The 13,043-nt window shown below is 43.7% G+C and overlaps 1 protein-coding gene across 1 annotated transcript in view; it reads right to left on the bottom strand.

Annotated features, from left to right (window-relative positions):
- Positions 1 to 470: 470 nt before the first annotated feature.
- Positions 471 to 13,043, bottom strand: part of lig1 (ligase I, DNA, ATP-dependent) — a 106,873-nt gene continuing 94,300 nt past the window's right edge. The window contains exons 25-27 of the mRNA XM_085804956.1: positions 9,695 to 9,838; positions 8,659 to 8,751; positions 471 to 665 (exon numbers count right to left, since the gene is read on the bottom strand). Coding sequence (XP_085661082.1) covers positions 591 to 665; positions 8,659 to 8,751; positions 9,695 to 9,838 — 312 coding nt within the window. The 3' untranslated portion in view covers positions 471 to 590. The remainder of the gene's footprint in view (positions 666 to 8,658; positions 8,752 to 9,694; positions 9,839 to 13,043) is intronic.

The raw sequence follows: 13,043 nt of genomic DNA, 5'->3' as shown, positions 1-13,043 counted from the left end.
AGGCAGGACAGTTAGTGGATTTCCATCATCTAATGCAAGCTGTGAGTGCTTCTCTTTTGTCCCGCTGTTTGAGCAACTGTCAGTTCCTGCGTCTTCTCCTACTTATGTTTCAGGCAGCCGGCAATCTCCTTGGCCTGTCCTCTTATTACCGCACTCGATGAATGCACTTTGCTGCCACCTTTTGAGTGGCCCGGGCAGAAATCAGGCCAAGCTGGGAGTTATTGGTATGCTGTGTGCATACATTTCATGTTTTGCTGGGTGGTTTTGCACAGTGAATTTTTGATAGGGATCTATTAGCAGCAGGTTTGCTGTAACTGCAGAGTCGATCTTGGTTGGTGTTTTTTTTTTTTTTTCCCTGGAATTTATGTGCACTGTATGCAGCAAGAGATTTACACAATTTTCTCCCTCTGAATGAAAATCGTAGTCAGTAAAGCAGCAGCTCCGATGAATCAATACGACAAATGAAAGGATGCTTAAAACCGGCAACAGCCTTTATTTTCATTCAACATTACAAAACCAAAAGAAGCTATTTACAATTACATTGAAATTGCCATTATTTATTATTCCCTCCCGCCGATGCCTTCAGATGATCAGTAGTAGTCCTCTGGGTCGGCCTTCTCCCCCTGGTTCTGGATCTGCTGCTGCTTCTTGTACAAGTCGGCAATCTGCAGAGAGAGAGAGAGCACATGAGATGGACAGAGATTGAGCAGAGGGAGAAAGAGGGAGAAAGAGGGAGGGGAGAGGGGTTTTTTTATGAAAGAGTAAGCATGAAAGAGAGAAGGCAGGATGGATTGGTGGATGGATGGATGGATGGATGGATGGATGGAGGGGAGGAAGGGAGGGAAGGAGAGATCATGAAGTCAGGTCAGTAACATGAGGAGGAAAAGCTAAAAATAACAGTTTGATTATTCATATCCCAGCCTTTGAAGTCGGCGACTCCCAGCTGCCGACTGGGAAACGGAGGTTGCGTTTGCTCCAGCTCACCCCGGGTTTGGTTTGGTTTGGTGGGGGAGGAGGGGTAGGGGGTAGGGGGGGGGGGTCTGGGCGAGAAGGTGGAAGGCGGGACAATGAATAATGTGTGAACAGCAGGCGAGAGCAGAGCGGGGCGGCGGCGGCGGCGATGAGGAAAAACAATGAAACATCACATTACGTCTTCCTACACAGCATCCAGGTGAAGCTTTGATTCTCCGCTGCCTCAGTCCAGAAACGTTCAGGCTCAGTGTTTTCATAATTCCCTCTGAAGTGAATGAGCTTCGGTTTCATTTAAATTCTCCCTCTCTCTCTCTGCTAAATCACACAACGTTGAAACTCTGTGTTGCTTTAACAAGTGTGTGTGTGTGTGTGTGTGTGGATCCCTACAGCGTTAAATGACCTACCTGACAGAAGTTTGATTTAAATGCAGCTGATGATAACTTGACTCCAAACTCTTAACGAGCACAGATAGCAGCTCTACAGGTAGCAGCAGAGCAGAGAGGGGGCTGCTGATTTGCGTGTCGCTGAAAATCCACATTACGGTGCGATTCGCATCTAATGAAGGCGACGACACTTTGGACTCAGGCTAAAAAAAAAACAAAAATAGACTTTTCTGAAGTTTCATTTAAGTTAAAAAAAAAAAAAAATCCATGCGAGAGAGACGGATGGATGATTTGAGTTGGATGTCGATCTGTTAGCGCATCCACATCCGACAACTTTTTGATGCTGATGGGTGCGTGTTAATTGCATTTCTTTCTTTCTTTTTTTTAAAGTGGAGAATGAAAACAACTCTTCAAAATGGCAGCCTGTTGTGCGACGCAGCTCTGGAGAGTGGGACATGTTTACAAAGCAGAGCTCCGTGCGCTGCCAGCATTTGTCTGGCTGGAGGTGGAGGAGGAGGAGGAGGAGGCGGCTCGCTGATGGATTGATTTTTTAGTTCTGATTCGCAGCCAGACACTAAAGCGTCCTCAGATATTTAGAGAGTGGAGGAGTAGAAGGAGAAGAAGGAGAAAGAGAAAGAGGAGAGAGAGAGCCTGCTGCTGCTGCTGTAATACTGATTACCAACGCCGACTTCCCCCACAATGAGCGGGAAAACGATTTCTCAGCATTAATGACCGAGGATGTCAAAGCATTTTTTGTTGGATTCACTAAATGTTTATCTATCAGGCAAACATGACAGACGTTGTGCAGCGCGGACTGGAACAACAGGCGTAGAAAAGGCCATCAGAGACTTCTGAGACGTGGCCCAGGGCGTCTGCTTCTCATCAGCTTTGTGTTGTTTTTTTAAAGTTGCAAAGTGGAGATTGTATAGTGTGAGGTAAAAGAAACTTGATGCCTTAAAGCAGAAGTAAGCGATATTTTTGTGTTAATATAAGTCTTAAATAGTTGTATCTTCCGACAGCAATCACTTCTATAGAGTGTTTGGTCTGAAACACGGGTCTGTCAGTCACTCTGCTCTGCTCTGAGCCCAGGAGAAAACTTTCCTTGTATCCTACAAGTTTTATCCAATGAGGAGAGAGAACGGCATAAAGGGGCAGTCCTCTCTGTGTGTGCAGCCAAGGGATGCGCCTGAATGTGGTGACGTAGGGACGAGGACCAATAGATCCATGACGAGGGCGGGGGCTGCTAACTCCGTCGGCTGACAGGAAGTTATGGTGCGTTCAGGGCAACCCGTAACTCGTGTTTTTCCGACCCGTGAAGTCGTACCAGTTCGATCTGGTACGAGCAAAGACGGTTTATAAACCAAGACCTTCCATGAGGAGTCAGCTTCCTGTATGATGTCACTAGGCTTCTGCTCGGCCACGCCCCTTTAGGGAGACCAGAGGCAGCCTGGAGTGTATTGACTCCAATGGGAAAACTGAACGTGAACACAGATTATGGTCTGTCCTTTCTCCCCACCGTCACTGAAGTAAATGTTGGACTAATTTTTCACAAGCCACATCTCTTCTGAACAGTTTGCCACGAAAATGGCAACTTTCAAACGGACACATGAGGAGAAAATCCACTTTGTTCAAGACCTGTCTCTGTCTCTACGACACACTCTCGCCAGATTTGGCCTCAGATCTCCTAGGCAACATCAAACAAACGGCCGCACACTCCCGTGAAAACGATTTAAATTATTTTCGTCATGCTAAATATGACTGTTAGTAGTGTAAATATTTAATGTTATCATAACAAAATATAAATATCTCACTTTCATCTACCTACAAATTGTATAAATCCACACACACGTTCACAGACGATGGAGTATCTTTCCATTTATTGAATATCTTTGGTACGAGTTCACGGGTCGGAAGTTACGAGTGGCCGTTATAGTGACTTTCACAGGTAAAACAGGTCGGAGAAACACGAGTGGGTTGCCTGGAACGCTACAAAGTCGTAAGTCGTGACTTGAAGCTGTAATTTACGGTTTCAAAAGCCTGCCTGGAACGCAGCATTAGCCAAAACGACCGGATCGCTTACTTCTGCTTTAATCAAGACGTCAGGCAATAATCGCCCTTCCTCTGTCAGCGGGTTCGATCAGCGGGAGTCGCTCACTTTGCTGAGAAGTTAGAGGCGTCCGTTTCTCATCTCAGAAACATGACTCGTCTTCTCCATCACTCTCTCTCTCTCTCTGTGTGTGCTGCCAAAGCTCTGATACGTGCATCCATCACCTGCAGAATCAGCTCCTGCAACAGCATCATCTATAGTTCATCATCCAACGTCCTCAAACTTCGCTACATTCACAACTTTCCTCCACTTCCTCCCCCAACCCCCCCCCACCGCCGCCTCGTCTTCCAGATCCTCCACTGGTTTCCTGTTGCAGTTTAAAGTTCCTCCTCCTCCTCTTCACCTACCCTGTCCTCCACATCCAAACTTCCTCTCTCCACCCGAGGACGAAGCATCAAACCCGGGGTGACAGAGTTTTCTGCCGCCCCGCTCTACGATCCAAACTCACCTGAGACTGGATCGACCTGAACTCATTCACGTCACTGATCAATAACCACCTGATGGTGCTTTTCTCTTCTCATAAATGTTGTTAATGTGATTTTAAAGGGATAGTTCAACATTTTGGCAAATTGTCCCATTGCCATAATAATCCCTATAGTCATAGCAGTAGGTTTGTTACCTTTAATTGTCGGTGCAAGCTATTTTTAGAACGGCAGAGCAGAGCCGTGAGCTGCTCAGAGCTACGCTACGGAGGCTAATGGGATTTCCTTCATCAAACTCATCAAATACACAATCCAACAACTCCACAACGCTCTGGTGGACAAGTTGTGAGCTGCACATTCACCACGCTATGAGATAATAACACAACGTTACCACACAGAGTTGTTTTAGAGGGAAATTCAGAGACTGTTGATGAAAAACTGTCCCTGAAGGCAACGCGCATCAGCGGTTTTGCATGAATTTACCTCTAAAACAACTCTGTGTGGTAACGTTGTGTTATTATCTCATAGCGTGGTGAATGTGCAGGTCACAACTTGTCCACCAGAGCGTTGTGGAGTTGTTGGATTGTGTATTTGATGAGGGAAACCAAGAAATCCCTTTAGCCTCCGTAGCGTAGCTCTGAGCAGCTCACGGCTCTGCTCCGCCGTTCTAAAAATAGCTTGCACCGACAACTAAAGGTAACAAACCTACTGCTATGACTATAGGGATTATGGCAATGGGCCAATTTGCCAAAATGCGGAACTATCCCTTTAAGTGTCTGAGGATGTATCATCATTATTATTAGTAGTATTAGTAGCAGTAGTAGTATTAGTTGTAGCAGCAGTAGTAGTGCTAGTAGTATTATTAGTAGTAGAGGGGAGTCACAGCCTGTTCTCCATCACTACCTGCAATATACAGGTAGTAAAAGCCAAATAAGACCAGTCTCTTGTTTTGGAAACAGTAATTGAAACTGACATTCAAATGTCATTTCCTGTGACTCGTCAAAATAAAAGTCAAATGTTAAATGTTTTCAAAGCCGAGCTGCAGCAGTTTGAACCGTTCAGTTTGTTTTAGCAGCAACAGAGTCCCGGTCTGTGAAACTGCAGTTATGTAAATAACGACTATATTTTCATCAGCGGAGCCACTGGCTCGGTCACCAACTGTTAATTCGTTCGGTGACAGTGACTAAAGTGGGAACGGGAACGATTTTTTAATTTGAATCTGAATACATTTCAGTCAAGTCATTAAACAGAACAAACAACGACTGTGTTAGTTGAGACAATAAGTGGCAGATAAATCAAAACTCCCGGTCGTCCGGCTGCACGGCTCACTCAGAGCAGATGGAGAACAGGTTTTCTCTCTCTCCACCTCCACCTGCGACTCTGACCATCGCTCATTCACACAAATACTTGACCCACTTATCATTCGGGATTCTTGCTCGGTTATTTGATTTGCAGGAATTGAAAAAATCCACCTCCCTCCCGACTGTCAGGGAGAAACAGTGCAACAACCTGGGAAGTGTTTAACTCTGATTATCCCTCATGTTGGCACTAACGCTGGCAGATCTACTTTCAGCTGCTGTTCAACATTTAAATGAAACGAGCTGCAGAACTGCCCTCAGATTACACTCGTACGTTTTCCCCACTGAGATTTTAGAGCTTTATTATTTGACGTTATTTTATGATTCCTCCGGCTGTTTGTCTTAATTCCTGTGTTTCTAGTGTTGTGTAGGTGGACTGTTGCTTGTTCTCTTGAAAAAAAATTGAAAAGGAAGAAGAAAAAAAAAGGCATCTTAATGAGTCTGCCTGATTAAATAAACATAATAATAAATACGTGGCCCCGGGTCATCACAGGAAAATAAGTGGAGCAGCTCTACAGGAAGTAACCTTGCGTATTGAACAAGTTGTTTTTGTGATTTTTTTTTTTTACTAATGAATCTACTTTTTTTTTTTTCGCCTTTTTGATTCATCATCATCTAATCTATGAAACAGGATCAATTCCCTTCGCAACTTTCCAGCGCCCAAGGGAAGGTAAGAAAAATAACGATAACATTTATTGATAGAGTTGCAGGAACCAACTCACTTTCGTCCATTTTGGTTTTCTTTATAAAAACCAAAAGATATGGAGTAATCAGTCAGATTATTAATTGAAAGAAAAAAACTAATTTGTTAATGATTTTCTGGATTTTGTTTTCTCTCCGTGGTGCCTCACAGACCAAATGCTGAGTCGATTAATCAGGGAACTGTTCAGCAGATCAACAGATAATGAAAATAATTGTCCTCAGCCGTATGATTATTTTTCATTGCCGTTGTTGTTGTTGTGTTAGTCCTGTTAGTATGTACAGAGAGAAACACAGAGAGCAGAGCGGTTTCAGTCCAACAAAGCGGTGGTTCAGTTAGTGCAGCTTGTTTGTATGAGGCAGCTCATTCATGTCGTACACAGTGCAGCAGCGGTACAGCGATGTGTATGTTGACTTGTGATACAGGTGGGTAATGAAATGATGAAGAGCTGCTGGGTCAGACAAAACCCATACATTTTAGAATAAAGATAAATATAATCTAAAGAAAAAGGTTAAAAACTAATTTATGTAGTCAGAAAACGTTGCTGTTGTGTTAACATATTAAATGATATCTGATGTTCAGTAGTTATATATCAGTGTCTGTGTATCTCCAACCGTTCAACACACTTCCCTGTTTCCTGCATCACATTTTATTTCCCAGACTGCATCACTGCTGCCCACTAAAATCTAAACCACACCGGTCGTCCTTGCAGAGCTGTTCACCTGTGAAATTTTACAGGACAGCGACTGTGAAGTGACCGTGATGATGACGAAGACACATGACCATCATCATCATCATCTCTTCTACACAACTGCACGACTGCTGCAGTGACACGGCCCAACAAACATACGACTGGACTTTATCACAGATGGGGCTGACGGACGGACGGACATGTGGCGACCTTCATGTTCCAGCAGCAGTTTGCTGAGACATGAAGGTCACCACATGTCATGTCAGACCACTGACAAACTTTATAGCTCCAGATCCCCACACACACACGTGTTTAAAGGAGACATATTCTGCCCCTTTTCTACAAATTAAAATAGTTCCCAGGCGTCTTAAAGACACGTCTGTGACATGCTGTGGTCAAAATAGCCCAAGGATCAAACATCACAGCTCTTTTCATCCTCTCTAAACAGCTCTGTTCAGAACGTCTGCTTTCAGTGTCCCTTTAAATGCAAATGAGCCACTGCTGGCCCCGCCCCTTCTACCTGTACTCACAGGTAGAGGTGGTATTATGCAAATTCGAAACCTAGTTACATCATTGGAAGACAACTGAGGGAACAGCTCATAAAACCACATGGATTTCATCCTAGGGAGTCTGAACATTACAGATTCTTGTCAATTCTCACATTTTGGGGGCCAGAAGGCAAAACAAACACCCGGATATATGTTAAAGAGCCTCCAAAAAGTGATATTTCCATAATATGTAGTATATCCCCTTTAAAGACTAACACCACTGCATACAGTCTCCTGTATCGTGGATCCTCCTGCACTGTCTTGGCAGGAGACAAATAAAGTTCATAAATAAGTGTTGAGTCACTCGCATGCTGATCGAACTGTCCAGACCACTGACTTGTAATTACGGATGCATCGATCCCATATTAAGATCGGATATCGGCCCAGATATTGACTTGACTATTGACAGTTTATCAACTCAACAGTGGAAGCGGATCGGTATCGGGTGATAACACCAAACCCAGGTATCGTTTTTTCAGCATTGGGACTGAAAAAGCCGGATCGGTGCGTTCCTACTTGTAAATGTGCTTTTTCTTGTCTGATTAATCAGCCGTCTGCTCTTTATATCAGTCAAACTCTAACCTACACACACTCTAGATATGATGTTTGGTAATTAAAAAGTGTATTTGATGTGAATGCTATATTGGTGGGCCATTATTAACATAATATTTTTCTTGAAGGCCATAAAAAAGCGTATCGCAGGACAGATCTGGCCCCCAGGTTTTTGACATGAGATTGACGTGTGTGCTAGATTAAAGCAGATATCATCGGCACGGCCGTTTCGGCTAATGCTGTGTTCAAGGCAGGCTTTTGAAACCGTAAGTTACAGCTTCAAGTCACAACTACGACTTGGTAGCGTTCCAGGTAACCCGTAGCTCGTGTTTTTACCGTCCTGTTGTCTGTGAAAGTTCCCTATAACGGCCACTCGTAACTTCCGACCCGTGAACTCGTACCAGATCGAACTGGTATGACTTCACAGGAAGGAAAAACACAAAGTACGAGTTCAATAGGCCTACACCATGTTATCCTAGTTTGATAGCAGTCAGCTAGCATTTAGGAAAATAAAATGGTCAGATGGTCATCAGATTCAGTCGCACATAGGAGTTGGCTAACTAACCATATTATTTACTGTTAGCCATTTTGGTAAGACTTTGACGCCTATCTCTATAATGCATTATAACCATACTTATGAGTTATAATGTGGTTATAGCAGGTGCTCGACCGTCTTCCTTGGTGGAGCACACACACACACACATATATACATACCATGTAGATTCTGTCCTAACTGCAGCAGCCACAGGTTTGAATCATCCAGTCTCTCTCTCTTTCTCTCCGACTCTCCTGTCTCTTCACTCTCCTATCATAATAAAAAAACCCTAAAAAAAGAAAACTACCAACTCTATCTGACAGCTCTCTGTTCTGTTCTCCACCGTGCCGCTGCTGATTTCACACCCCTGCTGCTGTCTGCCTGACGTACCTGAGCTCCGGTCGTGGCGTCCTCTGGTTTCTTGTCGTCCCTGATCCGAAGGAAGCGGGGGAACCGCAGAGAGATGCCCTTCTCTGGATCCACCTGAGGGCAGAAACATGTCGACAGATTCAGACTCAGCAAAACTCAGCCGCCGGTATGTGTGTGTGTGTATAAGTATGTGTGTGAACAATTGTCCTGAAAATAGTAGAGCTGTGTTGAATTACATTTCTTTTCCAGCTGTCAGGGTTTGAAAGCTATTAAAATCCCTTTAGTTCAAGGCTTTAAAACATCAAACCTTTTCAGTTTGCTGTTCCAAAAAAACTGCACTCTTGTCCTACTTGAATTTATCTGCCTCTCATCGTCTCTTATCACCTTCAAAAACTCGTGTATTGCACATTTTCCTCGTGAATAACCAGGATGTGTTGAGAAGGGAGTAAGTGGATGTGAAGGACCGCATTCAACAGTTTTGATGGATTACATGACATGAAGGACTTGAGTGAGATTCATCAACAACACCTCTGCTCCAAAGTGAATTTTACTAGAAATCTGAAGATGTTGGATGTCATAGCTCATTACTGAACTGTAATCAGTGAAATCTGTATGGCTTCTGGTTTATAACAGCCTCATAACTAATTAAAATAACACAGGAAAGACTTAGGAAGCGCGTCCCATGTGTTTAATAATGAGCTTAAAGGAAAAGTGACTCTGCAAAGCTACAACTGGCAGATTTTTATAACCTAAAAATGGTGAAAACATTGAAAACCTAGAGTGTTTCCTCTTATAAAAAGCCTCCAGACCGGCAGAACTTGTGCGTCTCGAAGCCATTCACCCTCCGCAGGGATTACAATGAGAGTCGTATACTCTTGATGTTATGGCAAACACTTTTATGTGCGCTGTGGGACCGACACGCCGCCAATAAACAAGTATCTGTTCCATTAAATCCAGCATCTTTTACAACATTTTTTAATAACTCAATTAAGAGCTACTAATTGTGACTCCTCATTGCGGGCGACAGAGCGGAACCGGCTGAATCTCATTAACTCACCAGTCCCATGGCGGCCTTGTAGATGGGCGACAGCGACAGGTCGGCGCACTTCACCTCCCAGACCTGCACGGCGTCCAGCCACACGTCGGGCTCTGCCGATTGGTCGAAACGGTAGTAGGCACGGGGCTTCTGCAGAATGTGATCCTGCAGGAAAGGTAAACAAATGGTGAGAAACAACTTAAGGAGGATTCATAATCTAAATTCACAGGGATCGTACATTGTTTTTATTATACTAGTGTGTTAAAAACTCTCTGTATGTGGACAAAAGCTTCAAATTACAATGCGTCAGCTTCGATGACATCACTTCCTCAAACCATGGACCAGGGGCCTCATTTATCATTGTGGATACACGTTTTTTTTACACGCTCTTTCCCCCGTTTTGTGCGTACGCACTTTTCTCCGCCTAATTTGGGATCTATCAAACCAAAACCTGTCGGGAGAAAGTGCAGAAATTTATGACCAGTCTGACCATGGCGTACCGGCATTTACACGCTTTTTGAAGAACAGGAGGAATTGGCGACGCCGCTGCAGAGTCAGAGAACTGCAGTGTGAGAGGGAGAGAGGAGCGGACACGGAGCGGACACTGTTTGAAGTAGCAAGTGGTGATGATGATGACCCCCCCCCCCCACCACCACCACCACCACCACCACCACCACCACCACCGCACGTGTTGACGTCGGCACTTTACATGAAAAGCACAGCGACTCAGATTTTTCCCCTGTGCATTTACACTAGTTTGCTCCTAAATACTGGCTTTATCAAACAAATTTCGTTTTCTTTTGATATCATATTGATAATTTTCCCCTGCATGTAGGCTACACCTCTTCCACAACCAGTCTGGAAAATAATTTCTGCGACATGCGTGTGTTAAGTAGCCAGACTGGACACACACAAGCAAGCAGCAAGCCCAATAATGTCGGAGCAAATCAAAGCAAATGAGAAAACTTGATCGATATTTTTTGTGTGAATAATATTTATTGTAGGCTATTTAACAAAAGGGGGTGCTGCCCAACATCATTTTAGGAAAAGTCACAGACTGGTGGACTTCAATGTTTTTTTTTATTTTTATATATAGCTATGCACAAATGAAAATCAAAGTTGTCCAGTGAACGGCAGTTGGGGGTTAGTGGAAAGGGGTGCAAAGTAGTACTGACTGGCAGTGGAAACCCTGCTTTAAATTATTATGACATAATCTAAAATAAGGGGCAGAATAAATATGATTCTTCTTCTTTCTGTTCTGTTTCATTTAGATTTGGGAGTTTTTTTGTTTTTATTGTAGCCTTTCAATGCAAGATGATGTTTCTGACTGATATTGCCGTGTTACCGTGTATCGCTTTCAGAGAAATTCCGCTTCTTTCTCCGCTCTCCGTCCGTCTGTTGTCTTCACCGTCTTCCACTGACGTCATTCCACACGTTTCCAGAGTGCACATGGCTACTTAATATGCACGTAACTGATTTGCATTGACCACATATGGTTGTGTGGGGCCGTTTAGGGGGCTGGGTATGAGGCGTGTTCACATCCGCACTTTTCTTGGGTCCGGTGTGATCTATCAAGGGAAATACCGTGCAGCCGTGTGTACGCGGAGTTTGATAGATCTGAAAAGAGTGTATATTTTTTGGTCGTACGCACATTTTGCCTTTCCGTCGTATGTGAAAATTTAAGAGGACTTTTACACCCAGTTTGATAAATGAGGCCCAAGAGCGGCATCTCTATGCAAATGAGAATGACTGATGCATCCTGGGTAATTTAGGGGCAGCACCTGGCATTTTTAAATTGCACTCAGTGGCTTTTTGTGTTTTGATGGAGCGTAGACTAACTAACAATCAATTTGAATGTTTTATTTTGTGTTTCTTTTGTAGCACTATATGTCTCATAAATATTTTGACACCCTCTTTGAAACCCACCGTTCACGCTATCTTGAAAAATTACAATGAATGAATCTAGCGGTATGCTCCTTTAGCCTCCCACAGTGATCAATGACTCCACACAGTGGCCAGAAATGTCTGACCCAGACATCTACACGTATTTGGTGGAATCACCGGGGAGGTTTTGGCTCAGTGTTGTCTGTAAATAGCCTGTTAATAGACAACTTTTTGTTAGTTAGTTTGTCAAGCCAGTTAGGCTGAACTTTTCAATGGAGGGATGCCGGGCGCTGCCCCTAAATTACCCAGGATGCCTCAGTCACTCTCATTTGCATAAAGATGCCGCTCTGGTCTATGGGCATTAATATAGAGTTTGTCTCCTTTGCAGCTAGAGAAGATTGATCTATTTTAAGGAGGCTTTCTACAAGAGTTTGGGGCCCATTCATCCAGAAGAGCATTTATGAGGTCAGACACTGATCAGACCAATTTGAGATTTTTTTAAAATTTTTTTATCTACTTACGCAACCAAGAAATTTGCTTTTTTGTTTTTGTTTTTTAACACTGGTGAAACGTGGAAGAGGCGACTCAAAGAACCCGGTATCTTTCATGAATGAAAAGGAACTGTGAATATTTGCTGTGCAAGTTGATATGTACAGTGTGCGCCCCTAAATTTTCTGCTTGCGCTCCTAAAATTTAAAGTCGGGGAGTCCACGGTGAAAAAAAAAGGGAGTCTGGAGCCTCGTCTCAAAAGTCTTGGATGGGCTCCGTGTGGACCGATCAGCTCGCCCAGTCATAACTTAATGGAGTTTGTTCTGTGCACTGAGGCAAAGTCATGCTGGAACAGAAAATGGACTTCCTCCAAAACTGTTCCCACATAATATTGGAGGCAAAGAATCGTCCAAAATGCAAAATGTGAACGTATACTCATAATACATAATACATGAGTTTCACTATTTGAATTGAACTACTGAAATAAATGAACTTTTCCATGATATTCTCATTTATTGAGATGCGCCTGAAACACAACTCCACACTATCATACCTCCTCCTCCTCCATCAAATTTTACAGTTGGTACGAGCCACTCAGACTGGTTAGGGCAACGTTCAACATTGACGTTGTGGTTGGTGATTCAAGGTCTCTCAAACCATTTTCATCCAGTCTGAGTCACTGTGGTTTATAAACTCTCCCAACTTGCAGCGACACCACTCAGTCGATCATCAAATATCTGGGAGGGAAGGCGGTGGGTGACATCCTCTTTCAGTACCACGCTGCAATTCAGTCAACGACCCATTCATTCACAAGTATTTCTAAAGACAGACTACACAGCCAGGAGCTTCATTTTATGCACCTGTGGCGATGGGAATGAATGAATGAATGAATGAATGAACAAAACACCTGATTTCACAATGATTAAGAGTTTTGGGCTGCGATAGCTCCGAGCCTGTCAGTGCCGCCTCCTCTCCTGAATAGCAGGAGATGTGCTGG

This window comes from Trachurus japonicus, chromosome 17 (assembly GCF_045865225.1).
Source record: "Trachurus japonicus isolate A0001 chromosome 17, Traja_1.0".
NCBI classification, from domain to species: Eukaryota; Metazoa; Chordata; class Actinopteri; order Carangiformes; family Carangidae; genus Trachurus; species Trachurus japonicus.
Note: the sequence above shows the minus strand (reverse complement) of the source record. Positions and strands in the feature narration are given on the sequence as shown.